Source organism: Astyanax mexicanus, chromosome 23 (genome assembly GCF_023375975.1).
Source record: "Astyanax mexicanus isolate ESR-SI-001 chromosome 23, AstMex3_surface, whole genome shotgun sequence".
Taxonomy (NCBI): domain Eukaryota; kingdom Metazoa; phylum Chordata; class Actinopteri; order Characiformes; family Acestrorhamphidae; genus Astyanax; species Astyanax mexicanus.
The window spans coordinates 11,838,489-11,853,325 of NC_064430.1; the positions used below are offsets into that span (position 1 = coordinate 11,838,489).

The following is a 14,837-nucleotide window of genomic DNA, read 5'->3' on the forward strand; positions in this document are numbered from 1 at the left end:
TAGAATTTGTGATTGGTAAAATAAACAAGTAAAATAAATTAACTAATTTTGTCTGTTTTTAATTTGTGGAAAGGTGGTACTCTTATTTACTAAGGTGTTCTATGAATAATTCCTTTTTTTCCAAATTATGTGTTGAAATTAGGAAAATTAACTAAGCATCAGAATTGTGCTGACTAGGCAACTGCGTCAGAGCATCTGCAAAACATCAGGGAGCTCTTGGTGTGGCATTTGTCAGCACCTTCCAAAAGTATTCCAATAAATAATTTCCAACTCACCCAATTCACGAACTTTTATTTTTTGCTATTATTTTTTAAATAAAAGTTGAGTTTATTTATTTCTTTGCTTGTTTTGCTCTTATCTTATTTATCTTTCATTCCATTTCTTATACTATTTCTTACACCATATCAAACTTTATTAAAAACAAGTGTATAAAAAGTACAATGAACAGAATTAGCAACAATTCCATTTATAATAAATACAACCAGTGCTATAAGCAACATCTCCTTCAGCTTTCTGTCATCTACAGTTTCACGCTCAGACTGAGGATAAAGTGTGCGCACCAGTGTCTTTTGTAGCAGTGCCCTCAACAGGCAGAGTAACTGAGGACTATGCCATGACTGTCTTGCTTCAGTCACAAATTACAAAGTAACAGTAAAGAGAATGACTGACAGGCAGGGATTGATGGGCAGTGTTATTGTATTGGAGCACACACGCTGCTAGTTGAGTGGTAGTCTGTAGGTGTATGTGAGTTGTCATTCTTCTTCAGAAGGTCAGTCTGCTTTCACGCTGACTAAGTTCTTCCACCTCCTCTGGGCTCAGATTGTTTCCCCTCAACCTAAAAATGCACATACAAGCCATTTTCCCCACTTAGTGACATTTTCAGTAAACATTATGGCTGCTGTACAATATGAATAAGACACAATGTGGCAATATAGACAGACGTACATATAGACAGATGTACAGCTCTGGAAAAAAATTAAGAGACAACTTTAGTTTCTTAATAATTTTCTCTGGTTTTGCTATTTATAGGTATATGTTTGAGTAAAATGTACATTTTTGTTTTATTCTATAAACTACGGACAACATTTCTCCCAAATTCCAAATAAAAATATTGTATTTTAGAGCATTTATTTACAGAAAATGAGAAATGGCTGAAATAACAAAGATGCAGAGCTTTCAGAGCTCAATTAATGCAAATAAAACAAGTTCATATTCATGAAATTTTAGGAGTTTAGAAATCAATATTTGGTGGAATAACCCTGATTTTTAATCACAGTTTTTGTGTATCTTGGCATGTTCTCCTCCACCAGTCTTACACACTGCTTTTGGATGACATTATGCCACACCTGGTGCAAAAATTCAAGAAGTTCAGTTTGGTTTGATGGCTTGTGATCATTCTTCTTCCTCTTGATTATATTCCAGAGGTTTTCAATTTGAAAAAAAAAAAAAAAATTAGGTGGTCTTTTTTTTCCAGGTACATACCATATATACATAGATAAGCAGGTACAGATAGATAGATAATTCATTAGATTCAAGGAAAATTCAATATGCACATTGTGTAACAAAAGAAATAAGTGAAATATAAAGTAAAATAACAGTAATACAGCTAAAAATAGGGAACTCTCAGTATGTATGAGTAGAGGTGAATGTATTGTAGTTAAACAGGGTAAACCAATTTTACAGATCAACTTATGTCACCCATAAAAATAGTGCAGGTATGTAGTAGGCAGTAATATGTACAGGTAAAGACTGTATAGTTGTGTATAATATTAGAGGCATAGTGTATAACATAAAATATCCTATACATAGTATACATACAGTATATGCATATAAAATAAAAATAATAAGATAATGACAATAATATTAACATGAACTCTCTCTCAAATATACACACATATTCTGTCATTTACATACAGCTATATAAAGTATTTTCATTTTTCAATATCATGCTAACGTGTTTAATAAACTGAAACATTAAACAGATTTATCAATTTTCTGCAGCCTTGCAGCTTCATAGTTAAAGTGAAGACCTTTAGTGTTTTTCACTTCTCTTTCTTTATACTGTATGTCTGTGTATAACTGTGTTGAGCCACCCTTTCACCCAGTTTCATTCACCCAGTATTTTTTTTTTAAAGGAGGAAATGCAATTGGCCATTTTTAAGATAAAATGGCAGATTTTTTGATAATTACACACATTCTTTGAGTTTAAGGAAGACCCCTGGAATTGCCATTGTCTCCGTATTTATACAGTCCCTAATTCATCAATGCTGAAGAAGATTAATAAAGCCTACTGTAGAAATCTGATATAGGGTCAGATAACACTAAATTTGAATTAAAATAGCTAATCAAAAAGTCTGCTTTGCAAGAAATGGCCTAATATTTTATTAATAGTATTGAAAAATACTGTAGTTTCTTAACTTTTATACTATTTTATTTAGACCAATGTTTTATTTTAATGATTTTTTATTTTTATTTTTTTTCGAGTTTTTCCGGATGGTGTGGTCGGGAGGTCCAAAAAATATTTACTTGGAATATTACTTACAGTAGCTTTGAAATGCATTACAATTAAATGGATGAACCCAGACCCCCGAACATACAATCTATGGATACAAAAGCTATGGGATGTTTATAAGGTAAGAAATTTAACTATGTGTATTAGCGGTACTTATTGGTGTGCTTTGTGGTCCATCTCTTATTTTTATTTATTTATTTTTTTGATACTATCTTTTTATTGCATTTATATTTGTCCTTTTTATATACTGCCGTAAAATTGATGTGAATAATGCAAAATACTTGTAAAAGGAATATACAGAATTGTATTTGTAATACATTATATTGTACTATGTAAAAAAAAAAAAAGATAATAAGTAAAAAAAAAAATGTCAATTTTATTGTTTGCTTTTTTTGTTAATGCTTATATTTGATGCATATCTAAATATTAAATGTATTAAATATATTTTTGTCTATTAAATTCTATATTAATTAATTTATTTTACTTTTCTGATTTTTTTCCTTATATTGCATGAATAATAATAAATATGTACATTTTAAATGTATTCAATCACATAAATTAATAATTGTGACAGCCCTATTTTATGATAGTGTCATTTCTATATATGTGTATATGTATGTCTTCCATGGGACATGGCAAAAGTCATGGGACACAATATTAGTTTCTGTTCCATGACATGTGGCATGTCAGGCATGTCATTTGCACCATAACAGCATGAATAACACAGAATGAAAGAGTGACTGAAATCACAACTCTATAAACTAAATTAATGACGTAAATGTTCTTACCACACTTCCTTAATACTGGTGTTCGCTTTCAAAGCCTGTATTAGACACTCCACACCTTCCCTGCCAATGCAGTTCTGATTTAGCCTGAAATAAAGACAGAAGTGAAAGCACGTGTAAGACAATGGCCATTATGGATGAAATAAAACTAAAGAAATAACTATTTCTTATTGTACATTCACAGTGAAACTTACCAGAGCTCTGTAAGTGTTGTGCATCTCTTGATGAGCTCTGCTAAAGCACAGGCTCCTGAGTTGCCTACACCATTATCCACCAGGCTGAAGATACAGAACCAGGATTAGAAAATACCAATATCAGACAGATATCCACAAAAAAGACAATGACCTACTGTTACATAAACCCATTTAAACTGGTTAACAGTCTAAAGACCACTCATACCTAAACCATGTCAGTGCAGTACTGTTCTTTAGTGCATCTGCCAAAGCCTCGGCACCCTTGTCTCCAATCTTATTACCCCACAGCCTGGAAGCAAAACACAGATAAGTTGTATATTCAAGCAACAACTGCAACCAAATACTTCCATTTAATTATTTAATACTGGCTGGATTTTTATGGTCCTGCCACTGCATCTCAATGGGAATCAAGTCAGGAATTGTGAGATGTGAGATCAGCATTTTTTTTATGTTTATAATTTTGGTTCTTGATCTGAAACAATACCCAAAAATCAGCGAAAATGGAAATTATGTAGGGCGAAATACATTTTTTAAATTTATACAAATCGCACGACACAATATATCATAATATGCTGCCCATGATAACAATGATATTACGATACTGTGAATTTGCAATACTCGATATATTGATATATACTTGATATACTCGACAATTCTCTACGATACTTCACAGCATCTGTGTTACTAAAGAGGATAAAATACTCCTAAATATGCAAATGCCAGATTTTTTTTTTCTTTATTGGTGTCAATTTCACAGAATCTAACAAACAATATTCTTCACCTCAGCTTCACCCTATTCATTTGATTAGCGCCACCTCATGGATTAATGAAGCAGTAACTTTATTAAGTAAAACTGGGGAGTGAGTCTAGGGGAGACAAACAACGCAATATATCACAATGATAATATTTTGTCCAAATTTGCGAATGTTTACATTAAAGTAGATGTTTTCCCATCTGTACAGTTTAAGTAATGATACACAGTGAAGACAAAAAGACAATATAATAAAAACATATATTTTTATTCAACAAATTAAAATAAACACACTTAATAAAAGTAAATAATGAGTAATTAATAAAAAAAATGCATACCCAAGAAACTGCAATGACTTGCTATATCTCAGACCCTCTGCCAGCTGCTCCGCCCCCTGTGATGTGATGTTATTATTTCCAAGTCTATAAATCAGCAGGTAAGTATGAAGAAAATATAAATCAGTATACTGCACAAAATGAACCAGTATTGTTTGTTTACATAAAAATCATATATAATGCAAGTGTTTTTCTGAAATGTTTGTTTTTACATATTAGAGCATTAATTATTATTTTTGTTTAATTAAAAACTGGCTTTTGTTGGTCATGGTCATGTTGGACTGCTCTTTTTTTGACTAATACAATACTATATAGCTCAGTCAAAATCTTTGGTATTATGTAGGTAGGGTCCTTTACACACAGCTCACAAAAACCCAAACAAAATATTGTGGATTTAGAATAAATAGTTTAAAAGGTACCTTAGTGAAATGAAATTGGTCTTGGCCTGAAGCAGTGTGACCAAATGCCTCGTGCAGTCATCTGTTAGTTTGTTGTTGAATAACCTGTGGTTTAGTTTAGCAGAAACATTTTATGTGTAAACCGAAGAAAATAATGTATAAATGTAGAAGAATGTATTTTATACTCACGCTAGTTTCTGGAAGCATTCACAGTGCACTCCTTTTTCAACAAGTTTGCGTATTCCTTCATCTGATATGTTGTTGTTCCTCAAGCTATTTAATTATGATGATAATTAGAAATCAAAGAAAAAGAATTAATACCAAAATCCAAAATACCAAATCAAATGTACAAACTGGCTGCAAATAATGAGAATTTATAAGGAAGAAAAATGCTTCAAAAATATTATAATACATTTAGAATTCATAACTCAAAATATTGTGTCACTCTGCACATTTTATCTTAAAGTATTTGAATGCATAATTTACTGAATGTCCCTTTTTTTTCTAAATGATAACAACTATGCAAATATAATACTATATGCCACCATATAGTTCAGCAATATGATACTATTTTGGCTTTTTATACTTTGTATAGACCCATTAATGTTACTGACTTGCTGAACCTTTTAGGGCAGATGAGTCTGGTAACAGTTTAATTTTAGAGTTTGTTAGAAACATTAGACTAGCATCTACTTTTTTTTTAACTAAAGAATCAAACTTCTTATATAGGGATGCAACAAATATTTGGCAATGCAAACTATTCTGTTGAATAGCAAAAAAGCACAAGTGAAAAAGAACAAATGAAAAGACTGAATAATGTACAGTATTTAATAACACAAATAAATTAAAACCTGCTGGGATGATAAAAATCTTTTTCCCCCACCAATGTTATTTAGTATTCAGCCTTAAGGTTTTGATGGCAAATATTAATTTCAGTTCATTCCTAATCTAATACCAAACATGTATTTGTCTGTTAATTTTACAATTCACAAGGATTTGAATTTTCAATAATAAATCAGCATTGACTCTTAAATGCAGTACCCAATTAAAACTGTGCTAAAATCACACCTAGGCAATCAGCTTATTATATCTTAAAAAAGGACACTGTGAATATGTACTGTTGTATTTTTTTTTTTGTATTATTTGCATATTTTTGTCCTTTATTTCCACTTCTGAGCACAGTTAAGCCTTTTTTCTGATTCCTGATAAGTTGAAATTAAGGACCTGTAAAGTCCTAAGAATTATTACTACTATATATAGTGGATAAAATATTGGAATGTATTTGTAATAATCAAAATTTTCCTGAAATATTTAGAACAGAAATAAATTCCTTTCTTACTAGAGAGCGTGACAGACGTGCAGACATGGCAAGAGCTGCTCCACTCCCACATCTCCCACTGTGTTGTAGTCTAGCTGGAGGCCGACTGGATTGGGAAGGTGCTTCAGCACATAGGCCAGAGCGGTGCACTCCACTGGACCGATGTTACAGTAAGTTAATTTCAGATGCTCCACCTCAATCTTGGCTACGGCGTCCTTTGCAACCCCGCTCTCCTGCATCTCATAGATGCAGGTGATGAGCCAAACGAAGCTGGGCATGGCATGCATGCTCTTCTTTTCGCCCTCGACGGGCCGAGAGATGGAGCGGAAGTGCCTCTGCATGCCTTTGGACAAACATTTGACTGCCTGCTTGGACTTCCATTCAAGTGTGGCAGCAGGACAGGACTGTGACAGTAGGATTCGATGGCGCTGGGAAAGAAGTCCTGACACAAACTTAGCGGCCATCTGCAGGTTTGGGGTCTCTGCTGTATTAACGTCATCCTCTAGGGGGCGATCTATGCAGTGTCCGAGGCACACGCGAGTTATGCCTGAAAGCTGCCTGTACTGTGATTGGAAGAGCTTTGGGATGACAGAACGGTTGCTGTTGCCATCGAGAACGATATGCAGAGCGGCAAAGAAACACTGTAAGGTCATGTGTAGGAACTCGTAGTGTTTGCAGTCGCTGGAGTCTGAGAGGTCCTTACAATGTATGAGGAAGCCCAGGCAGATTTCCTGCTCAGTGATGCCATATTTCCGCAGTTCTGCCTCTGGGAATACATAACAGGACGTCTCAAGACCTTCCATGGCCAGCTGTCCAAATCTCATCACTGTTTCTAGATGTTTCTGCAGCCATCCCTTTCCCAGGGCACCTTGTTCCTGGGGCACCTTCCTCTGGAAGAAGTGCTGCAGAACCATGAGGTACACATCTGTCATGGTTTGAGGGCTGCCTTCCCCACATCCGAGAAGCTCCTTGTAACATTTGGACACAATCCAGCAGAAGACTGGGATATGGCAAAGTCCAAGTAAAGCTGTGTTGGTCTGCAAGGACTCTATCACCCTGCTAGCCACAGTAGAGTCATTGTGGTGTTTTCTAACAAAGGCGTCAATTCCGACAGGACAGAAACCCTTAACAAGGACTTCCTTCCGAAGGTACCGTTTCATTACCGGACCCACTGCTTGCGGCCTGCTGGTCACCACTTTCTTCACGCCCTTCATCAAGGTACCCTGGAGTAGGTTAAATAGCAGCACGGGTATAGATGCTTGCTGGGTGGGGCAGCAATGCCGTTCTTCATCTGTGAAAGTCTGTTTAAACTCGTCAAGGCCATCAAACGTAAACAGCACCAAGTGAGGGTGATCCAGAATAAACTGGAACAGCTCATCTTGACCCCTGTCCGGCCAACAGCAGTGCAAGAACAAAAGCTCTTTCAAAGACAACATCCTCTGCTCTGCGTTCAGTTTGCGACAACTGAAGGGGAACAGCAGGAGAATGTCCGTCAGCAAAGCCCCTCGAGCCCACAGCAAGTGGAGCCTCTGCAGCAAGGTACTCTTGCCGGTACCCGCCTCTCCAGATAGAAGTACCGTATCAGCGTCCTCATTAAGAGTTCCGGTCACACCTACCACGTCCTCCAACCCTAGACTTGTGATCTCTCTGTTGCCCTGAGCCAGTTCAAGGAGGCCCTCGGTATAGATATCGTCCAAGGAGAATCTTCCCGTTCCTCCATAAGTGCTGAGGAAGTGCGACTGGGCAGAGACAGAGCTGCGAAGCTTCTTCTGGTAAAGTAGGCATTCTGGGGAAAGATGAAGGTATGGGGAAATAATGTTAGTATGACTGTTGTCACTGCACTGGTAGTAATTCACACAGCAAGCGTTTAGCTTGTTAAACATACCAACAAAAAGTTTCTAGCTATGCTGGCTTGTTAGCTAGATAGGATGTTCTTCACTCATTACACTACTTAACTACCATATTTTTCAGAATATAAGGCACGCTATCAGTGAACAGTCTCTTTTCAGTCTATTTTCATACATAAGGCATACCAGATTATAAGGCGCACTGAGAACGGTAGCCGTAATGCTCCAACACACCATAATATTATGTTAAAGCATAGTAAGTATTACTCCGCGAGGCTCGTCACTGTACTGATCATGACTAACTTTACTTTGAGATGGCAGAGGCCGGAGATTTAGCTTACGCAACTGGTTTTAAACAATGCCCTTTAATAAACTTCTTGTGCACTTTTAAAGTTCTTAGTGCCTCGTTTTAAATGTCAGGGCTCTCCGAAATCTACCGATGAGATGTTGAGCCTGCATAACGATGTAAAAAGCCTGCACTGTTTCTGCATTGGCAAGAACATGCCCCTTATCACCCTGTCTTAAGGGTGTTTGGACAAACGGAATAAAATTGCTGCATCTCAGAAAGCTGCGATGAACAGAAGTGGGCTGTTCAACAAGGACTAAACAAAAACTACACCCAAGTCACCAAGTCAATTTCACACCGGAGTTCTCCTTTAAATATACTAACTAAACTGTTATACTAAAAGTTGTGTTAAAAAAGGGAAACACAAATGTACTGACTAAAAGCACAAAATTTACTGTTTGTACATTTTTCACATAAAATCACATTGTGTAATTGTGTATAATCAATCATAATGGATGAAGTCAAATTTCACAAAAGAGTAAAAAAGACATGCGTACCAGCAGTGAGTTGCTTTTCCTCTTTTACAGGCTGTGACACAACTTCTGCCAGCCGCAGATACTGCAATAAGATGCTGGCTGCTTCCTCCCCTCTAAATCTCACTTGATCCAGTAGCCTCCTAACCTACACAAGGAAAACAAATTCTTAGACCATCTTTCATCTGCATTGACCAGCCTGCTAACTGCTTAGATAGCTCCAAATAAAAATCCAACTATTATAATTCTACATTGATTATAGGTTCTTGACTTAGAGACAGAACTGTTTAGTCAGATGGGCCTAATGATGTAATAAACAAGGTATTGCTGTTCTGTGAATAGCTGTCAGTTTTTTTCAGTTTTAAAACATACACATGGTTCATCATCAGGCCTATTCTTATTTCTTCATATTCATAGTTTTTTATATGTTGTATCTGATAAACTATATGATCCTAAATACCAAATTTGTTATCTGTAAATACTGTGTTTATTTCTTAGTAATATACATAATATAATGTGGGTATATAAGGTACTCTATAAAATTGTCGGACCAAAATCGAAACGATTTCCCAGGTAACATTAATTTAGCCAAATTTCATCAATGAATAAATAAAATAGCCTAAACATGTTTTTGTCAAAAAGCAAACACAAAAAAAATCTACGATTAAAAATATTGTTTCAACACAAAACAATGTTTAACATCCCAGCAGACATGCCAACAAAGCAAAATATGACTTTTGGTTTCCAAATAATCTGTGCATCTGGAGTTGTTACAAAGCATTTGGGGGCCTAAAGCAAAATGGTGCTGTACTGTCCGGCACTGACCATCACAAAGTTTAAAGGGGCATTCAGTTCATAACCAGTCGTTGTCTGGGGGCTCCAGGCCAGCTCAGGGTCCTAGGAAATTGACTGGTTTGCTTGCCTTGTTGCAACGGGCCTGTATGCATCCCAATAACAGATGTATTCTGAACACTATTCTAACCCTTATATGTGTTCCTTACCTTTTGTGAAGGTGTGTAAACAGGTAACATCACCTCATCACAGTCTTTTGAAGTAAAGCAGCCAGCGTTTACCAGCGCTTCCAGCACTCCATCAATATGATCCCGTATTTTCCTCACCAGTGCTGGTCTATCAGTCATCAAAGTCTGACTGGCATTAGTGGAGGTCCTCTTAGCATCCTTTCCTGCAGCAAAACTTTTACCAAAGCAGAGTCCGGCTTTCTGAGCGTCGGGTAAAACTTGCTTAAACGCTGACAGTAGAAGGAGACAGGACTCCTCGCCTTTGTTGTACACCAAGTCCAGCAGTTCTCTGGCACTGGAGCAGAGGGGTTTGGCTGGTTCCCGCACACTTAGGTAGTCTTCCCACACAATTACACCCCAAGACAGCAGAAGATCCAGCACACAGTCCAGGGGTTCAGCCGTGCCCCCACAGCATAGAGCTCCCAGAAGCTCCGTTCTCTGCCTCAGGACCAGCTGCTGTCCAGACATATCTCTGGTATCATCTGGTCATCTGTAGTGTAAAAAAAATATTAAAAAAATACAATTTAACCTGACAAAATATTACTTTCACAACCTGCTGCAAATTTTTTTCTTCGATCTTCACTAGATGTAAAAGTGTCCAGATTGCTGGATTCACGTCAGTCAGTTAAAGATCTACAAGCCTATACAGGATCACCTTTTGTTACAAAATCGAAATAAAAACAAGAGGCTAGGCTGCTCCCAAACTGGAAACCCCTCCCACTAGACAAACATAAAGCATTCTCAGCCAGTAGTTTTTAAATCAGCTTATTATTTGTTATTTTAAATAAAGATGCATTCATCATTAGTAGTGGAAATTACAGGCATCTCACAATACATTACCAACAATAACAATGATATCATGATACTGTGATTCTAAGCAACTCGATACATGACAAGAGAATCTTCTACTGAAGATGAAAGAATACTCCTTAAGAAATAAATACCAGGAATTATGGATTTATTGGTGTCAGTTTCACAGAATTTAACCAATATTATTAATTGCAGAATTACTGGTCCCTCTGATAGCGCCACCACATGGAGTAATGAACCAGTAACTTTATTAAGTCAAATTGGGGGGCAAGTATTACATTTACAAAGGAAATTTTGATTGATTTAAACCAACCTGGGAGATGACCATTTCTGTAAGACTAAGACATTGGTAAGACATTTCTGTGTGGACTAAGAAGGTGGAGTAATATTACAGGATTTTACACAAGTATGACCAACATGGTTTTGCCATGTTAGCTCTTAGGAGAAATTTTGAAGCAATAGCTTTACACATTTAAGACCAAAATAATGGTATGTATAATGTCACTTCATCCAATAAATCCATAAATGGTATTTAGGAGTATTTTATCCTCTCCAATAGAAGATTTTGTAATATTCTAATGCATCTCAAAAAATTAGAATATCATGGAAAAGTTGGACTGGACCAACACCAGCAGATATGGCTCTCCAAACCAATAAAGTTACTTTTAATATATATTCTATTCTTTTTTTTTTTTTTGAGACACTAGTAAGTTAAATTTTTTTTATCTCAGAATCACAATATGAATGAATGAAGCAGTTAATTTCCATCATGGCTGTGAATAAATAACCTTGTAATTGAACCTTGTAATTGAAATAACATTGTAAGTCACTCTGGATAAGAGTGTCAGTTAATGCTGTAAATCTAAATCTAATTATTAAACTTCCTAGAAACATCCAGCCGACCTCACAAAAACGTCTCTTATAACGTTAAACCCCACACAAACCCCGAAGCATCATGGGAACACTCCACTGTAAGAAACCTTTGAAATAAAAAAGTACGTGTCTGTTTTTTTTTTAAAGGAAGAAAATGTAAAATACAGGAAACAGCTATGAACTGTTGAAAAAGCATTTTTTTTTACATAAGTCTATTCTTGTCATTTTAATGTTTTTTTTTTCAGATATTTGTTTGTAGGGGAAATACTGTAAAATGTCAAATGACTTGAGAAAAGTCTGCCCTTTTTTACAGTGCAAAGAGAAGCACGTGGCTAATAAGTATTGAATAATTTTTAAACTTAATTCATTAACTGTTAAATGTAACACGTTGAGTGTTCATCCAACACTGGCAAGTTTGGTAAATTATCCAATTTAGCTACATTTAATCCAGTCTAAACGTCTGAAACGCAAGAAAGGCAGCCAGATATGTGTTATGAGTCGAAGTTTAGCAATTTAGCTTCTGTTTTATTGGGCTAAAATGTAATAGCTAATAGCTAATAACAAAACAGCCAGCTGCGTTTTTTATTTTGAGTTGGATACAGTGATTTTTACTAACTTCTTCATAATGAGACGGTGTAGGCAACAAGTAATCATTTTTGCGTTTCAGACACAGCAATACAGTATAAACAGCCTACCTTAAGTTGAGTTGAGTGTTTAGAGAGCCTGTCCTGCTCATAGAAAGCTCATGAAGCTGTCCTGAGGTGACTTTTCCGTGTTGCCTGTCATGTTCACGGCGGTGGATACTGTCAGATAATCCCCTTTAGGCGAACTTCTGTTTGTTCTCGAGAGAAAAAGGGAAATTCTCCCAGCTCCTTCCTCATTCCTGAGCGTAAAAGTGTAAGTAGTTTTTGTTACCGACCCCCTTTTTTGTCTCTCACAGTTTCAACATTTACACTACACCACAAACAACTTAAACCCTGCCTAAAACGTGTATACTGTATACTTACGGTAAGAACGGCTGCTGGGTGCAGTCTGTATCAGTCTGTGTGATGAACTGAAAGTAAAACTGGAAGTGTGTAGTTTAGTGTGAGGAAAGGATGAGGCTGGACCTACTTGACCAGTGTTTACAATGTTCTGCTTCCCTGATATCCAGAGATGTAACCTATAGTAACAGACAGAACTACTTCACTACTGTACTTAAATACTAAAATGCTGTATCTGTATCTACTGGAGTATTATTTTTACTTCACTACTGTACTTTAGTACTAAAATGCTGTATCTGTATCTACTGGTGTATTATTTTTACTTTAGTACTGTACTTAAGTACTTAAAAGCTGTATCTGTATCTACTGGGGTATTATTTTTACTTCACTACTGTACTTAAGTACTAAAATGCTGTATCTACTGCAGTATTATTTTTACTTCACTATGGTACTTAAGTACTAAAATGCTGTATCTGTATCTACTGGATAATTATTTTGACTTCACTACTGTACTTAAGTACTATAATGCTGTATCTGTATCTACTGGAGCATTATTTTTACTTCGCTACTGTACTTAAGTACTAAAATTCTGCATATGTATCTAATGAAGTATTATTTTTACTTCACTACTATACTTAAATACTAAAATGCTGTATCTGTATCTACTAAAGTTTTATTTGTACTTTACTACTTTATCTAAGTACTAAAATGTTGTATCTATATCTACCGGAGTATTATTTTTGCTTTACTATTGTACTTAAGTACTAAAATGCTGTATCTGTATCTACTAGAGTATTATTTTTACTTCACTACTGTACTTAAGTACTACAATGCCGTATCTATATCTATTTTAACTTTCCTTATTGATCAAAAAGATATTATTCTCTTAGTCTGCCCTATTAATACGTCTTCACGTGACTTAATTCACCGTCACTGTTCCTGTCTTTCTTAATAGTCAAGGAAATACCCAGTTCTGAATGATTCATTCAGAAGACTATTTCTCAAAACTGTCACAAAGACTAAGAGGAATTGTAACATTGTAGAGCAGTTTCCCAGTCAGGGACTGAGCCTAGTCTTGGGCTATAGAGTATTTTCGAATGACATAGGGTATGACTAGGCTTAATTCCTGTCCGGGAAAAACAGACCTTATAACAACCTTTAGTGCTTTATTCTAGTCACTCCTGTTCCCACAGAATTAATCTCTCTGACTCATATTAATCATGCATGCCTTACTTCCAACTCATTTGGAAGTTCAGATACCGAATCAAGAAAACAGTTACTAGTTCCTGACAGGAACAATTCAGAAACTAAGAAAGAGAAAATATTTAGCTTTGACAGATCTACTACTACAACTAGTTCACTTAACTAACTGTTTTTTCATAGTTCCTATTTCACTTTACTTGGTTCACAAAACCTTAAGGGAAGCGGGGCTGTTTAATGTATCATCTTTGCCTAGTGGACATTATGATGGCAGGTCCTCAAAATAAAAAATAAAAATGCCAAAATCACCAAATCAATCACAATAAATTGTATCTTCTTAACTAAATATAAATCAATGCCAACCCTGAAGCATCATGGGAGTTCATCTATGACACAACATCATAATGTAACTATGGGTCAATGGGTCAGTGTGGAAAATATGGAAAAACTGACTGCAGTTTTAACACAAGTAAAGTTTTGGAAAAGGTTTCGTAAAGCAAGGAATGCAAAATATATTGCTTCATTAGTTAGACTTTCCTATTAAACAGATTCATTACTTCTACAATGTTCTTTAACTTTCACAACTGTAGCCTCAACTAGCTATCCTATTTCACAGGGTTCCCATTTGACTTTATTAACACTAGTCTGATGGAGATGGGGTTATTTAAGGCATCATCTCTGTCTCACATCACTCACATCATGACAGTAGGTGTAATGAAATCACCAAACTAATCACAATAAATTTGAAAACAATCTAACAATCACAAAAATACAGAACAAAACTACAATGAACTTATCCATGCAGTAACTTATTTTCTTTAACTTATCTAAAACATACATAATTGCACTTACTGTACATGTTAAGGTTAACACAATATCTGTCACAAACACTTACAACATAAAACTAGGAATTGTAATCCCAAACAGGACAAAATCTCTAGCCCCAACAGGCCAAAGCTAGTATTTGTTTATCTACTCCAGAGAGTCTTATTT

General features: G+C 35.7%; 1 protein-coding gene across 4 annotated transcripts; it reads right to left on the bottom strand.

The window, feature by feature from the left end:
- Window positions 1-390: 390 nt before the first annotated feature.
- nod2 (nucleotide-binding oligomerization domain containing 2) lies at window positions 391-12,756 on the bottom strand. 4 transcript variants are annotated; one of them, XM_049471005.1, is made up of 12 exons: window positions 12,669-12,755; window positions 12,357-12,544; window positions 9,961-10,468; window positions 8,984-9,107; window positions 6,315-8,079; window positions 5,165-5,248; window positions 4,997-5,080; window positions 4,581-4,664; window positions 3,697-3,780; window positions 3,492-3,575; window positions 3,301-3,384; window positions 391-835 (listed from the first exon to the last, which is right to left on the bottom strand). In XM_049471005.1, exons 3-12 carry the CDS (start codon window positions 10,444-10,446, stop codon window positions 763-765), a joined length of 2,952 nt encoding a protein of 983 aa, XP_049326962.1. In that variant the 5' UTR covers window positions 10,447-10,468; window positions 12,357-12,544; window positions 12,669-12,755; the 3' UTR covers window positions 391-762. The 4 variants fall into 4 exon arrangements, with proteins under 4 accessions (XP_049326962.1, XP_049326963.1, XP_049326964.1 ...); XM_049471007.1 differs by lacking the exon at window positions 391-835 and adding an exon at window positions 842-1,406; XM_049471006.1 differs by having other exon boundaries at window positions 12,357-12,748.
- Window positions 12,757-14,837: the final 2,081 nt, after the last annotated feature.